The sequence below is a fragment of the Cricetulus griseus genome, chromosome 9 (assembly GCF_003668045.3).
Source record: "Cricetulus griseus strain 17A/GY chromosome 9, alternate assembly CriGri-PICRH-1.0, whole genome shotgun sequence".
Taxonomy (NCBI): Eukaryota; Metazoa; Chordata; class Mammalia; order Rodentia; family Cricetidae; genus Cricetulus; species Cricetulus griseus.
The window spans coordinates 25,217,318-25,240,225 of record NC_048602.1 but is presented as its reverse complement, the minus strand read 5'-3'; the positions used below and the strand labels follow the sequence as shown (position 1 = coordinate 25,240,225).

Genomic DNA, 22,908 nt, shown 5'->3' with positions numbered 1-22,908 from the left:
ATTTCTGAGCCACCACTCCAGTCCCATTCTTTACTCATTAGGAATGTCCTTCAGAGTTTCCAGGTCTGTCTCATAATCCCTACTCTCCTGGAAGGTTGAGGCACGAGAATCTCAAATGGAAAATTCTGCCTTGAAAAAAAATCATCTTTCTGAAAATGAAGATGAAATATCCGGGTCAATCAAAGGGGATCTGCACGGAAATAAATCTGAGATGGTTCTTTAGGAAGAAGGAAAATCAAGACAGAAACATGAAAATGCAGGAGGTTGTGAAGGGCAAATATGTACACTGTGGGGAAAAAGTGGCCCTGACAGAAACCCAACAACCCCCCAATGCCGTTGCAGAACATGTTTACTGGAGCAGAATGTTGTTTCTCTCCGAGAGCTCTGTGACTGTGCCCTGAACCCAGGCTTGACACTAACCGCCTCTTCCTGAGCTCCCCTTCCCTCTTCTGGTGCTAGGGTATAAAACCAGCCCAGGAAAAATATAAAGAGTCTTTTTACCACCAAGCCAGCTCTCTGGGTTGTTAATCCCGACACCCTCCGCATATTCTTGGTCCCAGGCCGTGCAGGCGCAGCATGACACTTTTACGCTGAGAGTTCAAACACTTGATAGGGCGGTCCCTTTCCCCTTATCATTTGGGCCCCAGCTCCTAAGTTATTCGGGAACCCTCTCTGATCTTCCAGCCTGTTCAATTTCATCTCATTGCCGTGCTCAAAAATTGTGTCATAGCACAAGGCACCATATAACCTACTTCTGTGGAATAATCCTTCTGTGAATATGTATTGCTCACAACGGTTAATAATGAAGTCGACTTTCCAGTGGCTGAACAGGATAAAGTTAGGTGGGAGAGCCAACCTGAGAATGATGGGAAGAAGCAGGGCTGAGTGAGAGGAGCTGTCAGCCGTGAGCCACATGGGCAAAGCATAGAAAAGAAATATAGGTTAATTGAAATGTAAGAGATAGTAAGAAGCCTGAGCTATTGGCCGAGCTTAATATTAAGTTTCTGAATAATTATTTGGCAGTTTCTATGGCACAGGAAAACTCCACTTACAGCATACCCTTTAATTTTGGTCTTTTTTGTTGGCTGTCTTCCCCAATACCATACAAGGTTGTGAACGCCAGTAGAGTTGGGACTATTGTCTGCTGCTTTCTGTATAGCCTTCTATGTTTTCTTGTTGTGAGTTGTTTGTTTTGAGGCAAAGTTTCGTGGAGCTCAGGCAAGGCTTGAACATTCTAACTTGATATAGAGCTAAGGATGACCTCAAACCGCTGAACCTTCCACCTCTGTCCCCTAAATGCTGGGATTACACATGTGCGACATAGCAGCCAGCAGCTGTCACTTTCTTCTGATTTATCACACTGACTGAAGATTCTTTCTCACCTTCTCCCTAATCTGCATTCCCCATGATGGCAGGGACCTGATTTCATTCCTGTCTGCCTTACTATAGGACACCTGGCTCATTTAGTCAGTCTCCTTGGCTGCTGTGCTTCCGGGAGGGAATTCCAGGGCAGCAAGGTAAGTTGACCTCACACTGGGAGTTCTAAATCAGAACCCAAACATTCCATGGGAGACGGGAGCATCTCACTACTCTGCTGGGCTGTTAGCTTAGTATTTCTTTCTCATGTATGAAAAAGAACTGGTAATTTTAGAATGATGGACAAGGTTCAGAGTTCTACATTTTTATTTTGGTTTTTATTGGAATGCCTACCTCATGTCTGCTTGCCTTATCCAGACAATATTCGTCTTACTTGGAAAACAGCAAACTTGCCAGGTAGCTTCAGCAATGACCTTTCTTATTTCAGGGGGACTAAAGACTGGTTTCCAGGGAAATAAAGAGAAGTTAATTACATTTCACTGCTACAAGTTTTCTTTTCAAGGAAGTAGACAGTTTGATACAACACAAGCTCCTATGGAACAATCCAGAGGCCTCCTTTCAGTAACCTCACAACAGTCAAGTAAGTCATTGCATTGCTTATTGAGGTGAGGGTCAGAACTGGGTGTAGGGTGTGTCTGTGGTGTGTGGTATGGTGTGGTGTGTATCTGTGGTGGATTGTGTGTGTGTGGTATGTGTGGTGTATGTGTGTGTATGGTATGTGGTGTGTGTGTGTGTGTGTGTGTGTGTGTGTGTGTGTATGTGTATGTATGGTATATGTGTGTGTGGTGTATATTAGTATATTTTGTGTGTGTGCAGTGTGTGTGTGTGTATGTGTGTGGTGTGTATGTGTGTGTGTGTGTGGTATATGTGTGTGTGGTGTATATTAGTATATTTTGTGTGTGTGCAGTGTGTGTGTGTGTGTGTGTGTGTGTGTGTGTGTGCATGTGGTATATGTGTGTGTGGTATATATGTGTGCTGTGCTTATACTTTGTGCCTCAGTGTGCTTTGTGCTTCTCATTAAAGGCTAAGCTTTTCTTCCACTGCCTTTCACTTTGATTAGCGTGCATCGCAACCTCGAGTCTCTCCAGATTCTATGAATGACTTCGGTTGTAATCTGCTGTACTTACTTTGGCAGCTTATCGAGCTCACAGGTCCAGACACAGATGCTTTGCAAAAATGCTGCATTACTTACAACCACCTGAACTTTCTGGGTTTACCTTTAAAGGTATTCACTATACACCCCAGGCTGACCTGCAACTCACAACCCTTTCATGTCAGCCTTCCAAGTGCTAGAACTACAGGCATGCGCCATTTGTCTCCTAGGCTGTGGTTTTTAATTTAAGAACAAAAAATATGGCCCTGGGTTTGGTCCTCCACTCTAGAAAAGAAGAAAAACTATCCATCTTTGTAGATTTAAATTTGTGTTTATTTTCTGAAAGTTTCACACATGTATATAATGTGTCTTGATCATACTCATCCCTCTGTCTGTTGCTCCTCCTCTGTACAGTACCCACATTGCATCGGCCCCCAAGATTCATGTTTTCCTATTATAATTTTAATTCACTTTTCCGGCCTCCTGAGTCCAGTTAGTGCCCATTGGTGTGGGGTCATCTATCATGGTATTGGGAACCTAACATGGGCCACAATCGTAAAGAGATTATCTACCCCACCCCTTAACAAACATCACCTTCCAGTAAAGTCCTCAGTTGGGCTGGGGCCTTGGAAGCCCTTCTTCCTCCATACTGGAGGCTTTAACTGACTTGATTGTGTGCAGATAATCACAGCTGCTGTGAGCTTATTTGTGCAACAGCCAGAGGATACCCAGCATGCCTTTCCTCTCCCCAGTATTCTCTAAGCTTGTGTGTGTGTGTGTGTGTGTGTGTGTGTGTCTGTGTCTGTGTGTCTGTGTGTTAATAATAGGCACCCCATCTAGAGCTGAGCCCCCACAGGCGTTATTCCTATCAGTTTGAACCGTAATGCATCTCTGTGTTAACCACTCCTCACTGCAACAAGAAACGGGTTTGACCTAGGTTTCGAGCAACACAAATATATGAATATAATATAAAGTCGGGACTGGAAAGATGGGTCAGTGGTTAAGAGTGCAAGCTGCTCCTTAGAGGAGCCAGGTTCGATTCCCAGCACCCACATGATGGCTCATAACTGTCACTCTTTCTAAAAATCAGAAACAAAGACAAACAACAACTATGACAAAAAAAGATAAGAAATGATTTATCTTAAACAGGTCATCTTTGAAGGCATGTATATCTCCTCTTAAGAGGAAAATGAAATTTCACTTCTATACAAGGGAAAGGCATTGCCAATGATCTAGTCACTTCTCATCTGTGTCCAAAGAAAGGCGATTATTGATGGCTTCAGTGGTCCTGGCTTTCTGTCTTTGTGATAAAGTACAACAGCTTTCATCTCTGTCTTTTCAAGCCCTTATTCTGGGAGGCAGGTTCTCAGGTCCCATGACTGCATAACTAAGGTGCTATGTTTTGAAATCCCACAGTCACAAAATAAAGCAGTGGATACAAACAGGACGCCGATGCTGTGATTTGGCAATCTAGCTTGTCTGTCTGCTAGATACTTGGAATGATTTATTGTCATTTATATTTTTAGCTATCTGGAAACCCGGTGTTTCCTTTGGCTATTACCAAAAGATCTCTCCATTTTCCTAAATCTGTCTTAAAGCAGTGTCTTCTCTTGGGTCCCCTTCAATGGCTTTCTTGCTAGACCAACTCCGAAGCTCCCAGAATCCTGGGTAAGCAAAGGGGAGTCGAGGGAACCAGAGTACAGGTGGGTACGATGTGGGGCTCTGGAGGGTACCGGTGTGTGTGATCACTAGGCTAGTCAGTACCTTGGTGCAAAGTAGATGAAAGCCACACTCTCTTTGAATAGTCATGTTTGTGATGGCGCCATCTGGTGTTCACGAGAGATTTGCAGAGAGGCTGTAGACCCCAGAGCACAGAGCTGGTGCACCCCAGAGTACCAGCTCCCTTTGGGTGACACAGAATATACAATCAGCCTTCACAGCCCCCTTGCAGACATTCCGAAAGCTTTGCTCTAGGCTTTTCTGCTTAGAGCCTTCCCAAGACCACTTGCCGCAGAGTCCTCTTTAGACTTGCCTTGCCGTTCTTCCCACCTTAGAGGTTCCTTCCCGGTCTTTTCACATCTGTTAAATAATTGCCCTGCTGGGAGCCTATTCCTCACTCAGCATTCTTGTTTCGTATTTTATTTTATTTTATTTTATTTTATTTTATTTTATTTTATTTTATTTTATTTTATTTATTAGTTCTAGTTAGGGAACAAGCTTATTTCAAGTCCCTTCTCCCTCTCCCTCCCCTCACCCCCAACCCTCCTCCCTCACTCCCAGCCCACCCCCACCCCATCCACCCTCCACTCCCAGGCAGGGTAGGGCCCTCAACAGGGGCTCTGCAAAGTCCACCAATTCTTCCTATGCTGGTCCTGGGCCCTTCCCCATGTGTTCAGGGCCAGAGAGTAACCCTTCACGTGGGATGGGCTCTCAAAGTCCCTTCTTGCACCAGGGAAAAATACTAATCCACCACCAGAGCCTCCCTGGAGTGCAGAGGCCTCCTCATTGACATCCATGTTCAGGGGTCTGGATCAGTCTTGTACTGGCCTCCCCGACAGCATCTGGGGTCGATGTGCTCTCCCTTGTTCAGGTCAACTGTTCCTATGGGTTTCTCCAACCTGGTACAGACCTCTTCGTTCTTCATTCCTCCCTCTCTTCAACTAAATTCCCGATTTCGGCTCAGTGTATATCTGTGGATTTCTGTCTCTGCTTCCTTCAGCCACTGGGTGAGGGCTCTAGTTCCTGGGAGAGTTTTGACAACAGTCATATGTAGGGTTTTGGTAGCATTGGAAATTGCTATCTTATCACTGGGTGATTTCTGAGGGAGACCTGACAGGATTACCATTGAGAAGGTAAGACCCAAGGTCACAGGGATACAGGAAGGTAGGAAATCTTTGCTGTAAAGCAAGTTTTCCAGTGTCTAGGGAAGGAATGAGGCCCCTTCCAAAGGTCATATGCATCCAGTCTGTAAGCCTAGGTCATTGCTATTTTAACACAAAATATGTATACATGAAAGAAATGTTGATGCTTGGTTGGCAGCCTTCACATTAATTGTACTGGAGTGCTTACTTCTCAGCTGGCCATGGGCTTTACTCGACTCCAGAGTGAGGGCCCCCTTTCCCTTTCATGCCCCCATAATTTTCCTGTCTTTCTATCCTGCCTCAATAGGGTTTCACTCACTAAGTTGCCCAGGCTGGTCTTGAACTGAATTCCATGATCCAATGCTTGCCTTGACTTGCCACCCCTTTGTCTCAGCCTCCTGAATTGTGCTACCAGGCCTGGCAGTATTGTCAAAAATCTTGTTTATAAGCTGGTAACGACGATAACTTCTAGAGAGGTCGATTCTTAGATATCTAAACACGGCTTGTGGGGTGGCTCTGTGGAACAAGATGCCTGCTGCCCAGTTTGACTCTTTGAGTTTGGTCCCCTGGACCCACATGGTGGAAGGGAAGGATGGGCCCCCTGGAGCTGACCTCTGACGTCCACACGCATGACGTCATGACGTCAAAAATTTGTAAAGTATAGAAACGATGTCGATAGATTTTGAGGTGGAAAAAATGAGGAGACAGGTTCACGAGAAAGGATCTGAGACAAACTGCCCTTCAGGGTATGAGGTGTATTAGGTGAGTATCTTAGTTACTGTCCTATTGCTTTGAGGCAACACAATGACCAAGGCAACTTATAAGAGCATTTAGTCGTGGAGCTTGCTTACACTTTCAGAGAATTAGTCCATTGGCATCATGGCTTGGAGTGTGGCTGCAGGAAGGCAGGCATGGCGATGGAGCTCACATCTAATCTACAAATTGTAGGCAGAGAGAGAGAGAGAGAGAGAGAGAGAGAGAGAGAGAGAGAGAGAGAGAGAGAGAGAGGGAGACTGGGCCTTGTGGGCCTTTTGAAACCTCAAAATTCCCCCTTCCCCACCAGTGACATATATACTCTAACAAGTCCACACTTTCAAATCTGTCCCCAACACTCCATCAATTAGGGACCAAGAGCCTATGGGGGACCATTCACATTAAGACTTCCACAGTGAGTTATTAGTGCCACACAGAGTATGATGCAGTTCTGAAAAATTTCCATTCCAGCAGATAAAGCATGATCCTCCCTCTTAAAAGTTTCCACGGTATACTACTTGCACGTGATCAGGCTGCCTGAAATCCTTTGTGCAGCGGAGGGAATGACGAGAGACTAAAGGCTCACAGTTGATGTGCCAGCTGTCATAACAAGAGGAGAGACACTTCAGTGGGATGCTACTGAGGGTCTTACTCTAAAAAGTACTTTAACTTTTTTACCCAGAGTGTTGAAATACAAAGAGTGTTTACTTTTTTAAAAAATTTATTTTAGGGATTTTTTTTTCCTGAGGCAAAACTGGAACTCACTATGTTCACCAGGCTGACCTGTTTGTACTTGCCTTTGCTTCTCTAGTGCTGGGATTATAAAGACATGCACCACCACACATGGTTGGGATTTATTTTAATGGTGGAGGGGAAGGCGGGATGAAAACCTGGTACCTCTACCTCCATTGTGTTTTTCTCTTTTACTTGGGTCAGATTCCTATACATGATAATCTCTAACGGGCATCTGTCAATCTAACCTGCATCATCTACCTTCTCAGACCAGAGTCGAGAAAATTCTTGGAGGACCACCTCTACTAGGACTGCTTAGTTGCACATACCCCTTGCTACGAATTTGCCTTGATTTAAACCCATTGCACCTATTACTACTCCAAGGATGAACTTGGGAGAGCACTGGACCCCTTATTTGTTCTACTTTCTAATGCATTGATTGACTCTCTGCTTTCCTTCTTGACTTGTGTCTTTGACATGAATTTTAAATAACATATTTAGATGATCAAGGCTAATTTGTTGGGGCTGCAGGAGGTGGGGCTTCTGCGGTCACAAAGCTGTGCCTGTTTCTCATCCCCTATTTGTACCAAACATCACATAAGAATTTCCTCAACTCGGTATCTCAAGCTGTTGCTTTTCGTTTCTCAACTCTGCCTCTCCACAAAACTACTAATGCCCCCTTTGCCCAGGCTAATGACCTGTTATTAATAACATATTAATAACTGTTTTCAGTTATTATTATAACTAAACTATCAGGAGCCCATGTTCTTTCCCCCCTGCAGTGTTTCAAGGTGAACAGTTGAAGGCAAACATGAAGTTTGGTGGGACAATAGAGTGGACCCCATACACCTCACGTCCCATATGTGTAGTTAGTTACTTTCTTTACATTCCTGTTATTTTCATAGGCTTGGTTGACTCTTTCTGCTGAGGTCTAAACATCAGGGCACTGTTCAGTTCTACTAGGAAAACTCCCTTCTCTGTTCCAGTGGAGCAACAGGAAGAGAGAAAAGACCAAGTGTGGCACAAAGGGTAGTCACCTCAAGTGCTCAGGCTTAACAGGTGGCTGTACATGCTTTACCAATTGCTTTTTAAAAACCTGTACAAACATAATTCTTCTTTATTTTTAAATTCCAGTAACACCAGAGGATAGCGATACACCTGAGCCTTTGGAGGCCACTCATGAGATTGTGGCACATTCTTCAGTTCCCAGGTTCAAATCATGGAAAGGAGGTATCTGGGTTCCACCATTAATTGCCCTGTTGTTTCCTTTTATTACAACATCTTACCCCTTGAGACCATAAGCCAGGGTGAAACATAGTAGGTTATTGGTAACAGGAGTTACTATCAAGGGTTAGTATATCTATGGGCAAGAAGTCAATTTATCTACAGATTACAGTTTGCTATGGGTCAGTAAATCTATAGGTGATAGGTGTTGTTATAGTGACAAAATCTTGGGTTTGGAGAAGTAAAATTGAAAACAAACTAAAGTTATTGCATTATTAATGAATTAAAATATGTCTATGTGTCTCTGTGTATGGTGCCCGTAGACAGATGGACGTCAGAGGAGACTTGATTCTCTCCTCCACTCTGTAGGGGATCAAACTCAGGTTTTTAGGTGTGGGGGCAGCTGCTTTTTTTTTTTTACCTGCTGAGCCATCATTTCAGCCTCAAAATTGTTTCTATACATATGGGCTCTGCAGTCTCATGTTAACATTTTCCTTTGAGACAGGATCTCATTATGTAGCCTTAACTGGCTTGGAACTCACAGAGATCTCCTCAACTCTTCCTACTTAGCTCTGAGATCAGAGGCATGTGCTAGAATGCCTGACAGTATTTTTTCTCCTTTGAAAAAATGATGTTTATTCAAAGAATAAGAAGGAGGAAAAGGAGGTGCAGGAGAAGGAGGAAGAAGAAATGTTCGTTCCTTGGGTCTCTTCTCTTCCTTTTTCGGATTCTTAGAATTTCAAGATTGAATCCTAACTAGGGCTACGTAGCAAGACAGACTCTCAAGTGAGGTCAGTAACATTGAGCGTCATCTCCGCAATGGGGGTGTTATAGAGAGTATTGGTGTTTTGAAGAGTCCTCTTGTCTTCTTTTATCATGTATATCACTCTTTTGTTGCTATGATACAATATTTTGACCAAAATCAATTCATTGGGGGAAGAGTTTATTTTCGCTTAAAGCTCCAAAGCAGACTCTGTAATGTCAGGGGAGGCATAATGGTTGACATCCAGGACAGGAAGCTGGGACAGAGAGAGAGAGAGAGAGAGAGAGAGAGAGAGAGAGAGAGAGAGAGAGAGAGAGAGAGGGAGGGAGGGAGGGAGGGAGGGAGAGAGAGAGAGAAAGAGAGAGAGAGAATCACATCCTTCACTGCAAAAGTGATACAGAGAGGTAGCCTCAGAATTTGTTAAAAATCCATTTTTACCTAAAAATATTTACACACTATGCTTTGATCATATTCTTTCCCCAACTCCTCCCAGATCCATCCCATCTCCTTACCCACACAATTCACCTTCTCTCTCTTTATCTACGCTTCCCTCTCTTTCTCTCACCCCCAAGTTCCCAAAAACTAAAACTGAAAACCAAATTATCAACAACAACCAAACCAAATCAGACAAGACAAAAAAATTTAGCCAAACCAAACAAAAAGCACATTAACAAAAACATGAAGCATGTCTTGCGTTGGCCAGCTTCTCCTCGGCATGGGGCCTGTCTTGGAGTGTGGTTGATACACACAGTGTCACTTCATTGGAGAGAACTGATTTTCCCTTTCCCAACAGGTATCGATTTCAAATAAGCTTCTTGGATGGGGTGGGACTTTTGTGTCCACTTCCTCTTCTCATTTCACCCGGTTTAAACTTAGGCAGGTCTTGTGCATGCTGTCTCAGTCTCTTGTGAATTCATATGTGTCAACTCTATTGGGTCTTGAAGAGTTGTTTCCATGGGTCATCTGCCACCGCTGGCTTTTACAATCTTTCTGCCTCCTCTCCTGCACAGTCATCAGTATCACTAGCTATGATAACTACTTATGTAACAGTGACACACTTGCAAGATATATGATGCAATAGAGGCACAAATGTTATGAGAGTAACCAACTACTTTTTGATTGGGTTTAAGTCCCATTTCATGAGATGGAGCCCATCCTTGACACTGTTAATGTGGCTAAGGACCAGATGATACTTAGGTCGTTTTTTCTTAGTGGAAAACCTACTACTATTAATCTGCTGAAGGAACAGAAATAAAATGACATACTACTATGCCTATAGATCAGAGCATCACTCAAACCTTATCAGAGAATCTTCTTACAATAAATTAGAATTAATATGGAGACCTACAACTGGACAATGTACAGAGACTGAGAGACTTTGGACCGCTGAGCCCTAAATGGGATGTCAATAACACCAGTATTGTTCAAAATTAGGAATGTTATTTATAAAATTATTTCCAATTTAGTGCTTGTTTCCTTTTTTTGTAACAAACTTCATTTCTTTCCACTTCTAGCAGCAATTCCACGTAGACCGGGTCTTGTGCATGTAATTTCAGTTGCGAGCATAAGCTTTGTCATTGCCCTGATAAGTGGACTCACACTCTCCTATGTGATATAGTAAGTATATGCTAGATGACCCCTCCTATTACTAACAAATAAGGCAGGAAATACACATGGAAATTATTTAGTGTCAGAAGGAAGATGGTGACATTTCTTCTAATTACTAAATCACTATGGTCATAATATATTTCCAGACTGGTGTATTCTAAAATGTGGAGTGTTGGTTATGCTAGCAAAGGAAGAGGAGGAAGAGGAAGAGAAGAAGAAAAACAGGCCAGATTAAAATTTAGTGGATAGAAATATCAGAACACCCCAATGTTGGTGTTACAAGTGTGTACCAATACACCTGGGAGTGTGATCCTTTAATGTGGGTCCTTTGGACTTAATTCAGGTCCTCAGGTTTGGGGGACCTTCACTTTGTTGACTGACTGGTTTTTAGAATTGGGATACTAGGGTGAAAATCTTATCTTTTAAAATATCTAAAATGGCTATTACAAATAATGCTGCTATGAACATAGTTGAACAGATGTCTGTGTGGTATGAATGCGCATCCTTTGGGTATATGCCTAAGTGGAATTACTAGCTCTTGAGGTAGACTGATTCCCAATTTCCTGAGAAAGTGCCATACTGATTTCCAAAGTAGCTGTAGGAGTTTGCACTCCCACTAGCAATAGAGGAGTGTTCCCCTTTCTCCACATCCTCTCCAGTATAAACTGTCCTTGGTGCTTATGACTTTAGTCATTCTGACATGTGTAAGATGGTATCTCAGAGTTGTTTTGATTTGCATTTCCCTGATGGCTATGGATGTTGAGCTATTTCTTTTTATTATTATTATTTTTATTTTATTAGTTCAAATTAGGAACAAGCTTGCTTCACATGTCAATCCCTTCTCCCTCTCCCTCCCCTCCCCCCAACATCCCACCTGCCCCTAGCCATCCCCTCTCCACTCCCCAGGCAAGGTAAGGCCCTCAAAAGGGGCTCCCCAATGTCTACATCATCATCCTGGGCCAGGCCTAGGCCCTTCCCCATGTGACCAGGGTTGAGCAATTTCTTCAATGATTTCAGCCACTTTAGATTCCTCTACTGAGAATTCTCTATTTAGATCTGTACCCCATTTTTAATTTAAATTAGAAACAATCTTGTTTTACATGTCAATCCCAGTTCTCTCTTCCTCCTCTTCTCCCCGGGCCCCTATCCCATCCCCTTTATGATCCCCAGGGAGGTTGAGGCCTTCCATGGATGATCTTCAAAGTCTGACATATCATTTGGAACAGGGCCTAGACCCCCAATGTTTCTAGGCTGAGATAGCATCCCTCTATTTGGAGTGGGATCCCAAAGTACCTTCATGTACTAGGGATAAATACTCATCCATTACCAGAGGCCCCATAGATTGCCCAGACCTCCAAACTGACATTCACGTTCAGGGGGTCTGGAACAGTCCTATGCTGGTTTCCCAGCTATCAGTCTGGAGTCCATGAGCTCCTCCTTGTTCAAGTCAACTATTTCTGTGGGTTTCTCCAGCCTTGTCTTGACCCCTTTGCTCATCACTCCTCCCTCTCTGCAACTGGATTCCAGGAGTTCAGCTCAGTGTTTAGCTGTGGGTGTCTGCTTCTTCTTCCGCCAGCTGCTGGATGAAGGCTATAGGATGGCATAAGAATTAGTCATTAATCTCATTATCAGGGGAGGACATTTAAGGTAGTCTCTCCTCTCCTCTCCTCTCCTCTCCTCTGTTGCTTAGATTGTTAGTTGGTGTCATCTTTTGTAGCTCTGCAGATATTTCCCTAGTGCCTGGTTTCTCTTTAAACATATAATGTCTCCCTCTATTATATTATCTCTTATCTTGCTCTCTTGTATTCTTCCCCCAACTCAACCTCCCTGCCCCATTATGTCCTCCTCACCCCTCCTCTTCTCCCCTTCTCATTCTTCTAGTTCCCTCTCCCCTCCCCCAAGCTCCCAATTTGCTCCTCAGGAGATCTTGGCCCTTTCCCCTTCTCCAGGGGATCATGTATGTCTCTCTTAGGATCCTCCTTGTTTACGAGCGTCTCTGGCAGTGTGGATTGTAGGCTGGCTATCCTTTGCTCTAGTCTAAAATCCATATATGAGTGAATACATACCATGTTTGTCTTTTTTTTGTGATTGGATTACCTCACTCAGAATGGTTTCTTCTAGTTCCATCCATTTGCCTTCAAATTTCAAGATTCCATTGTTTTTGTTTCCACTGAGTACTACTCCATTGTGTAAATGTACCACATTTTCTCTATCCATTCTTCAGTTGGGGGCATCTAGGTTGCTTGCAGGTTCTGGCTGTTACACATAGTGCTGCTATGAACATCATTGAACAGATGTCCTTGTTGTATGAACGTGCATTATTTGGGTATATGACTAAGAGTGGAATTGCTGGATCTTGTGGCAGACTGATTCCCATTTACCTGAGGAATTGCCATACCGATTTCCAAAGTGGCTGTACAAATTGGCACTCCCACTGGCAGTGGAGGAGTTTCTCCACATCCTTTCTAACATAAACTGTCATTGGTGATATTGACTTTAGCCATTCTGACAGGAGTAAGATGGTATCTCAGAGTTGTTTTGATTTGCATTTCCCTGATGGCTAAGGATGTTGAACACTTTCTTATGTGCCTTTCAGCCATTTTAAATTCCTCTATTACGAATTGTCTATTTAGTTCTGTACCCCACTTTTTAATTGGATTGTTTGTTGTTTTGGTGACTAGCTTCTTGAGTTCTTTGTAAATTTTAGAGATCAGCCCTCTGTCGGGCGTAGGGTTGGTGAATATCTTTTCCCAATCTGTGTTCTGTCATTTTGTCTTGTTGACTGTGTCCTTTGCCTTACAGAAGCTTCTCAGTTTCAGGAGGTCCCATTTATTAATTGTCTATCTCAGTGTCTGTGCTACTGGTGTAATGTTCAGGAAGCTGTCTTCTGTATCAATTCGTTCCAGGGTATTTCCTACTTTCTCTTCTAATAAGTTCATTGTGGCTGGATTTATGTTGAGGTCTTTGATCCATTTGGACTTAAGTTTTGTGCAGGGTGAAAGACATGGATCTATCTGCAGTCCTCTACATGCCAGCATCCAAGTATGCCAGCACCATTTGTTGAAGACGCTTTCTTTATTCCATTGTATAGCTTTAGCTTCTTTGTAAAAAATAAGGTGTTCATAGGTGTTCAGGTTAATATCAGGGTTTTCAACTCGATTCCATTGGTCTACCTGTCTATTTTTGTGCCAATACCAATCTGTTTTCAGGACCAAAAATCTATAATAGAGCTTGAAATCAGGGATGGCGATGCCTCAGAAAGTTCTTTTATTGTACAGGGTTGTTTTGGCTATCCTGGGGCTTTTGTTTTTCCATATAAATTTGAGAATTGTTTTTTCAAGGTCTGTGAAGAATTGTGCTGGGATTTTGATGGGGATTGCATTGAAACTGTAGATTGCTTTTGGCAAGATTGCCATTTTTACTATGTTGATCCTACCTATCCAAGATCATGGGAGATCTTTCCATTTTCTGGTATCTTCTTTAATTTCTTTCTTTAAAGACTCAAAATTCTTATGATACAGGTCTTTCACTTTTTTGGTTAGCATTACCCCAAGGTATTTTATGTTGTTTGTGGCAATTGTAAAAGGTGATGTTTCTCTGATTTCTTTCTCAGCACATTTATCATCCATATATAGTAGGACTACAGATTTTTTTAGTTAATCTTGTATCCTGGACCTTTGTTGAAGGTGTTTATCAGCTGTAGGAGTTCCCTGGTAGAGTTTTTTGGGTCACTTATGTTGACTGTTATGTCATCTGAAAACAGTGAAAGCTTGACTTCTTCCTTTCCAATTTGTATCCCCTTGATCTCCTTTTGTTGTCTTATTGCTCTGGCTAGAACTTCAAGGACAATATTGAAGAGATAGCGAGAGAGTGGACACCCTTGTCTTGTTCCTGATTTTAAAGGAAACGCTTTGAGTTTCTCTCCATTTAGTTTGATGTTGGCTGTTGGCTTACTGTATATTGCTTTTATTATGTTCAGGTATGTTCCTCTTACCTCTGATCTCTCCAGGACCTTTATCAAGAAGGGGTGTTAGATTTTGTCAAAGACTTTTTCAGCATCTAGTGAGATGATCATGTGATTTTTCTTCTTCAGTTGGTTTATTCGGTGGATTACATTGCTAGATTTTTGAATGTTGAACCAACCCTGCATTCTTGAAGCCTACTTGATCATGGTGGATGATTCTTCTGATATGTTCTTGGATTTGGTTTGCCAGTATTTTATTCCCCCGATTTTCCTTCATTACTGCTCTGCAGAATACAATTAAGCTAATCCACAAAGTATTTTTTACTACCCGAGACACATAGAGCTAGGCAGATAAGTATGTTAGGAGAAAGTAAAACACTGCCATCCATTTCTACTTTCAGAACTGGACTGACAGTGGCAAGAGGTTGGGAAACAATACTTCAGCTATAAGTTTTAAGGGAGTGGTTAAAAATTCACTCATCACTCAAACAAAACAAATTAGTGAAAATGTACCACTAACTGTAAGCACCGACCTTTTTATTTTTACTAGACCCCAGGCATTTTAGTTAAAAGACAGAGAGATCACAATATACTTAAAAATCCTGAACAATACTGTATTGAGAAATAACCTTTAAATATAAACATGCTCGTAGGCTCAAAGGGAACTGGTAGGAAAAGGAATGCTGTAGAAACGGTATAAGACGTGTAGAGTGCCTTGCTAAATATCAGACAATGGAAACTCTAGGACAAATGGATTATCAGAGAGAAGGTATTTTGTAATAACAACCGGGTTATTGGATTAAGAAGACATAACAGTTATCAGTGAATATGTACCTAATAAAATTCCAAGTGAAATCTGTTTGTGTTTTTCTAAGTGTGGGTTTCTTGGAGGACTCAACTGCAGTCAAAAGACATATGTGGCTCATCAGTTAAGGACTAACCAGACTAATTAAAGTCAGCACAGGTGCAGAAAGCAAAGCCATTGGAGGGTATACTGACCTCAGGGTAACCAACAGCTTATATCGTTCTTCACAATATTTTCCATAGCTGTTTGCTTCATGCAATGCATCATGGGTTTGACCATGTTCTACAACCTAGGGTCAAGATGGATACCACAGTGCTCCTATTTAAATAAATTAAATGTTAGGTCCATTCCAGCTGGTGCCCCTACTATATTCCTTGTTTAAATATTTTGGAGCAGCCCTGCTGACAATAGCTCTGTAATTTCTCTGTATTTCCCCCATTACAGTGGAGGACTTTGTGGCTCAGAGAGGCTCAGTGTATTGCCCAAAGTCACGAAACTGATGGGAATCAATGTTCATGTCTATATTTGCTTGCAAAGCTTCCCCCACTGCGTCACATCCTCCTTCTATGATTGTTTTTACCAGAGTACAAACACGTAGAACTAAAGTACCCTTCAACAGACTCTCCAGAAGACAGAGAAACATCTTAGTGGCATCTTTGGCCATACTCTAGCTGGGGCCAATGGCTAGGAAACACGAGGAAGCTTGCTATTTCATAAAGAGATAGACCTGTGGCAATGGCCCAGGTCTAGATGAACTGAACACTGAGATATGAGCCTGAAAATCACATACACATTTTGATGCATCTATGTATCTCCACATGTTTAGAATAACAATGAAATACTGTGGGAATATTTCCTAGATTTCCCTCCCCTGTGACAAGACGGAAAGCTAACTGGGGTGGGTCCCTGTCCAGCCAGGGAGCTTTGGTGGGGTACAAGTTTCAAAGTGATATGTGAAATCTCTCCACTGGGTTTTACTTCTGGCAAGCTGTGCTGCACTTGTATCTGAAGCTGTGAGCATGCAGAATTTTCTGTGAGGCTAAGCACAAGATGCTACCCTGATTGACTTGGGAAATATTCTCATAGAACCATCACAACAATCTAAGGATAATTTTATTGTTCTATATTTCCAATAAAGACATTGACACTCCCAGATGTGATTCTTTTAAATAAAAGATGCACTTTTCTATAGTTGGAAATTACCAATACGGAGTCAGGTAGAAATATAAGGGTATTTAATAGGGAAAAGCCTTACTTACAGAGTGACCTAGCCAGCCGACGTGGTAGCGGTCTGTACCGCAAGAAGCAAAGTGAAACTGAAAGTACAAACGAAGTCACACTACGTCTCTCTGACCACGCCCTCACAAGCGTGGTCAGGCGTACCTGTAGCCAGCCCCTAAGTAGGCATGGCTACAGCTTCCCCTACACTTTTCTTCTACACTGTGTATGACCTAAGCAATAAATCATAATTCCACAGGCTATAAGAGATGGTTCTATATAATTTTCAGATTCTGTTTGAAGAGCCCTTGCCTGGACCCAAGTGAGACAGATTTTTGCCATAGCTCCCTTACCATATAAGTGACAAGTTTGCTCTATGTATAGTGTATAGCCAACTTTCAATAAAGTTACTAATGTACTTCTAGTAAAGCCGGAAACATATCTCCTATTACAAAGTCATTGAGGTTGCAAACTGAACCTGAGAATTCACTAAGTTTTCTGGAAGGCAGATCAAAGGCATGAATAGCAAGTTTCAAATTCTTACTATCAAAAAGCTTAAAACTTGTCAGGAGTTTATTATGGGATCATTAAAATCACTTCTGGTTGCAGACATATAAATGATAACTGGGATCTGTGGTACATACTTGAGCTCCAGTGAGCTGATAGAATTTCACCAAGGCTGTGTGTGAATGTCTGCCATACAAAATGTGCATATTTCCAGCATACTAACTTACTCCTAAAATAGTGACTAATGTCACCAATAATGTGCACAATTTCCAAGAATAATTCACTTTCATAGTCATCATGAAGAACCTACATATCCCGGGTCGAAATTCTTTCACTGTGAAATCACTGATGGAATTGGTATCGAAACATGCCACATAACCCCGACAACTGAGCGCCTTCAACGTCTATATTTTGTGTTTGTTCTATGGCTTTAAAAAGGAATTTCATCATACAGACTTGAAGACTTGGAGAGTGACAGAAAGTTAAGGTCACCAGGGACCTTCAGTGACAGCTTTGCCAATACAGTTTGTTGTTCCTCAACTGTAAAGCTTTTTTAATGAAGAGAGACCCCCAAACCTTTCTGTTAATGTGCAGTGACCTCTTGTCACTTTGCAATGAGTGAACTGTCAGCCTGCCGATTACCAGGCACACAGTATACACTCATTAAATCATGCACTGTGGGTTTCTTTGGATCGTCAAACTGCTTAATTGAAAAACTGTGTAGTGTCATTCTTATGGGAAAGAGGCAAGAATCAAAGGACTGGAGAGCTGACTCTTAACATTTTAGAGTTTGCTTTTAACTGCAGCCAGAAACTGTTCTGTTTTACAGTTTTGATTAAAGGACTTTCCCTTCTGAAAAAAAATTCACTCATCAGGATTGTCTTAGGGCTTCCATTGCTGTGAAGAGACACCATGGCCATGACGACTCTTATAAAGGAAAGTATTTAATTGGGGTTGGCTTACAGTTCAGAGGTTTAGTCCATTATTGTTATGGTTGGGAATCATGGCAGCATGTAGGCAGAAATGGTGCTGGAGAGGTAGCTGAGCATTCAAAATCTGGATCCTGCAGGCAACAGTAATAGAGAGCAACACTGGGCCTGGCATGAGTACTTGAAACCTCAAAGCCCCACTGGAAGTGACACACTTTTTCCAACAAGGCCACACCTCCTAATAGTGCCACTCCCTATGTTTTGTTTTGCATCCAAACGACCACATTCCACTCCCTGAAAACTCTTGAGTTGGCCCCTGAAGTTCAAATAAACTTTAGCATCACTGTCTATCATGTTTTTTACTACTATGGCCCAATAAGCCATGCTTAAAGCATTCCTAAGCCAAAGTCCCCAAACCCACATTTCTCCAAACAAAAACATGGTGTGGCCTATCACAGCAATACTCCAGTCACTGATACCCACTTCTATCTTAGTGTTTCTGTTGCTCAAAGCTCAAAGCCCCCTTACCGCCCCCCGCCCCTATATACTTCCTCTAACAAGGACACACCTCCTAATAGTGCCACTCCCTATGAGACTGTGGGGACGATTTCTCATTGAAACCACAAGGATGAATGCTATTTTAATGTAGTATGATAAAATGTCAATACCACAATAGCCCCAATTTACAAAATGACATCTTTCTGTGTGAGTGAGTTGTTGCTGTGCATAGCTGGAGGCCAGGGTCTACTTTGGGTGTCATTCCTCAGGTGCCATCCATCTTGTTCTTTTGAGATCTCTGGGAACTAGAGCTCACCCATTAGGTTAGATGGGTTAGATGGGTGGCCAATGAGCTGCATTAATATGCCTGTCTATGCCTGCCTAGTGTTGGGTTACAAGTGTGCACCATTGCACTTGACTTTGTGGTTACCGGGGATTGAAACAGCTTGTGTGACAAGCTGTTTGCTCCCCAACCTGTGTCCTCAGCTCCAGTTAAGTACAGGATCTGTGCATGGCAAAGCTAGGATATTAGAGGCTCTGTAAAAGGAACTCTTAGTAATAGCCTAAATGTATTTAAAATCTTGATATTTTGTTTATTGTGGTTTTCTTGGCATTAATTTTCCTTTGTATCATATCGCATCAATATTGGTTTCTGTCATAAATTCCCTGAATTTTATATCTAGTCTAAGTATGTCACTCCCATCCAATCCCACTTTAGTTAAGAAGTTTGGGATGCACAACTATTTGTTGTCACAAGTCAGCTGGGTCAGATCAGAAATCTGAAGTCTCATGTAATGTATATGCTGCCTCTGTTCTCCGTCTACCATCATGAATAAGCAATTCCTCTAGAGTCAAAAAAAATTCTATGATCTTGGCGGGAGTCATGACTCAGGGTTAAGAACATTCTAGGCCCTTGCAGAGGACTGGAGTTTAGTTTCCAGCATCCAGGTTGGGTGGCTCACAACTTCTTGTGACTCCAGATCCAGGGACTCTGACGTTGTTCTCCCAGGTCTTCACAGGCACCTGCCACCGCATTCCCCCACCATATACACATATATTTAAATAAAACTCAAAAACCCAAAGTATAAAACAGGATGATTCACTGTTAAAAAAAAAAAACTGCCCTCACATTCGTCTCTATCCTTTTCCAGTAGGCTGGTGAAAGCAGAGGAAAAACAGCAGCTTGCACTGTTGTATGAGAATGTGGAGATTCCAATTTTACAGGAAAAGGAGGCCTCTGAAGAGGAAGGCCAGGATGAGTCTTCTGAACCACACTCAGAGAATGAGGACCTGGGCAAGTTCATTGGCTCAGGTGCTTTGCCCTGTCAGATCTAAGGCTGGGAATGGTGTCTTGGTTTTCCCCTCCTCCCAAAATGTAACTGGGATCAAATAATCTGAGCTAAGAAAGATGGATGCTTTTGTGGAAATGAACCATTCTCATGGAACCCCAGGGATCAGTGGGTAGTTGTCCAGTTGCTTGATTTTCTTTTCTTTTCTTTGGTAGCCAGGCCACTTTTTTTTTTTTTTAGATTTTATTTATTTATTATGTATACAGTATTCTGCTTCCATGTATATCTGCACAACAGAAGAGGGCACCAGATCTCATAAGGGATGGTTGTGAGCCACCATGTGGTTGCTGGGAATTGAACTCAGGACCTCTGGAAGAGTAGTCAGTGCTCTTAACCTCTGAGCCATCTCCCCAGCCCACCAGTTGCTTGATTTTCAATGTGGCCCAAATCCAAGATTCCAAGTCAGAGTTCAGGAAAAAAAAACTTTGTTGTGAATGTAAATTTCCCCTTGTACATACTTATTATTGGGGCATTAATCCTGAATTTATAACATCTACATTCGGACACTCCATTTGCCTCAGGCTGGTATAGAAATGGGTTCCAGGTCCATACTACAGAAGTCACTTCTCTCATTGGAAGGACCCTACTGAGAGACAGGCATATGATAGGTTCCTATGTGTCTTTGTGAAGACAGGATGACATAAATACTTCATAAGCTTGATTTTGTAAAAGCTTTCAGGTTCAACATGTAAAGTTTGGTGTCTGGTCCAAATGCAAGAACATCTTCCATTTCATTTTTAAATAATGCTAGATGTACCCAACCGGAAAGAGACAGAGTCTAAGAGCGGAAGGGATGATTGATGACTACTGAGGCTGACAGCCTTTGTAACCCACAGGAAATATTTTCCAATGTCCTTTTGTTTCATTGGGTTATTATTGCGTATTTGAAAGGCTTGAACACAGAATGTAATAATTTTAAAATTCAAATTTCAGCCGAGGGTGGTGGAGCTCACACCTGGAATTCCAGCACTTGGGAAATCACAGTAGGATGGTGAATTCAATGCCAGCCTGGGATGCATTGCAAGATCTTGTTTCCCAAAAAAAAAACCCAAACTAAAATAAAATTTAAGAACTGTCTATTAGATAAGTAACATCTTTAGTCTCTGAAAATGCCTTTATTTTTCCCATGATTCCCCCCTCGCCCCTTTGTCTTCACTTCTATCCTCCAATTACTCCAACCTCAAGAATACAATTTCTGTATTTCAGTTATTAGAACAAAAAGAAGGGAAAACATTTTGAAGAAGAAGAAGAATGAAGAGCAAAATATACTGGAAAATACACCAGAGAGTTCCGATTACACTGAACAAGTGGAGAGCCATGACAAAATGGAGGATGAAAATGGGGAGACCAAATTGCATGAATAACAGATGACTGATAATATGAACAGGACTTACTTCCAGAGAACCTTGCAGAAGAATATACTAGAGAAAGAAATGTGAGAGGTACATACCAGAAAATAAATTCATATGATACAGAAACTTTTCTTAGCCGTGATAGTCCTTGAATAATTATAACTTAACTGGGATATAGAAAACAGTCCAAGTTCACTAACAATGAAGACAAATTGTTTTGTCCATTGGCTCCAGACCAGAAAGAAAACTTAGTCCTTTGGGGGAACTCCCCATGACTGTGATAGCAAAATATTTTCATTAAAAAAACTTACTAAGTAACATTCCTATCAGGTCAGTCATTTATCTCAATTTTACATATGAAGACATTGAAGATATCTTAATAAATATACCATTAGATTTAGACATGACCATCTCTGTTGGTTCTCAGCTCCAATGAGGGAACTTGGCCTGCAGGAGAGGAGCCATATAGCCAGTTAACATATGGAGCAAGCTGTGTGTAGCCAAGAGCTGTGGGAAGACAGAAGAAGCAAACCTCATATAGGTCCAATCTTTTGACCTTCCAACACATTATTGTCATGTACAAAGTTGATGCTGAAGAATCAATTAACAAATAAAACATCACCAAGTATCTTAGTGTTTAAGTACATTTATTTGTACATTGTCCATTTTAGTTAGTACATTTTAAGTACATTGTTAAGTACAATGCAGCAGTTTGGTTCCCATTGTTTGCCATCCTGAGTGCAATTGTTTTGGAAAACAATCTAGGCATTCCTATAAACGCCAAATTGCTACATGACCAAGCATATCTATAACAGCATTATATAGCCAGGCATGAGAGCATATGCCTGGAGTTCCAGCACTTGGGAGGTGGTCACAGTAACTGAGTTTGATGTCAGCCCGGGCTATAGAGTAAAATGTTGTTTCATTAACTGATAAATAGATGAACAAACTGCAATGTATCCATATGATTGAATATTTCCCCAGCAATTAAAGGAGTGAAGTCTGGTGTATACTCCATGTATGTGTGTTCATAATGAAAACATTGTACTGAGGGTAAGAAACCAGATACCTATCGTGTGATTTTGTTTACATAAAAACAGATAAATGACAAAGTCTATAGTTAATAGCGGATTTCTGGTAATTGGGAGCTGTGGATGAGGGATGTAGAGGATTCTGTTTGTAATTTCCGGTCAATGCGGAGTCTTGAAGACTTCCAGAAGTAGCAGCATGGTTTCTCACAGCTCCCAATTCTGTAGGCAGTCTCTTTCCTGTGACTTTTGTTTCCTTTGCTCTCTACAAACACAGCCCCTAAAGGGCAGCTGTTCTGTTGTTAAATTTTCTTGGGCCCAGAATATGTCAGTAGAAGACAATATCCAGACGACAATTGTTCCAGTACAAACTATAGACCCCATTCCTGTTTTTGTATTCCATGGCTCTATTTTTAAAGAAATCAAAAATTTCCAAGCAACTCCATCCTGAATCAGAACCTAGATCCCCGATTCTGTAAATAGCTCCATGTACTCAGTTCTTGAGTTTATCAGTCATACATTTTACTGTGGGTTAAATCCCCACAAAATTCACGGGGCACTTAACTATCATTTCCTTTTATGTTGTTGGCACGGAACAGAGGTGGAAGATACCAATTTTTATTTTTATTTTTTTGGGGAAACAATATTTCTGCCCAGAGTGTCATAGTTTTAACCTCTCAAGGGCTGTTCTTCCTATGAGGCCGTCCTCGTGTGACATGTAGCTCAGTCTCAAGAGAAATTTTGTACTTGGCCTAAAACCAGCATCATGGGCTGGAACTACACATTGCTGGAACATTCGGGAGACAGTGCAGTGCATATCTCCATCAACACCAAAGGCAGCACATTT

At 41.8% G+C, this 22,908-nt stretch overlaps 1 protein-coding gene across 1 annotated transcript; it reads left to right on the top strand.

The window, feature by feature from the left end:
* Window positions 1-1,655: 1,655 nt before the first annotated feature.
* On the top strand, window positions 1,656-21,045 carry CUNH19orf18 (chromosome unknown C19orf18 homolog). Its single transcript, XM_027431173.1, has 5 exons — window positions 1,656-1,773; window positions 1,880-1,957; window positions 10,318-10,420; window positions 19,484-19,644; window positions 20,888-21,045. The coding sequence occupies exons 1-5, from the start codon at window positions 1,656-1,658 to the stop codon at window positions 21,043-21,045; spliced, it is 618 nt and encodes a 205-aa protein (XP_027286974.1).
* The last annotated feature ends 1,863 nt before the right edge of the window (window positions 21,046-22,908 follow it).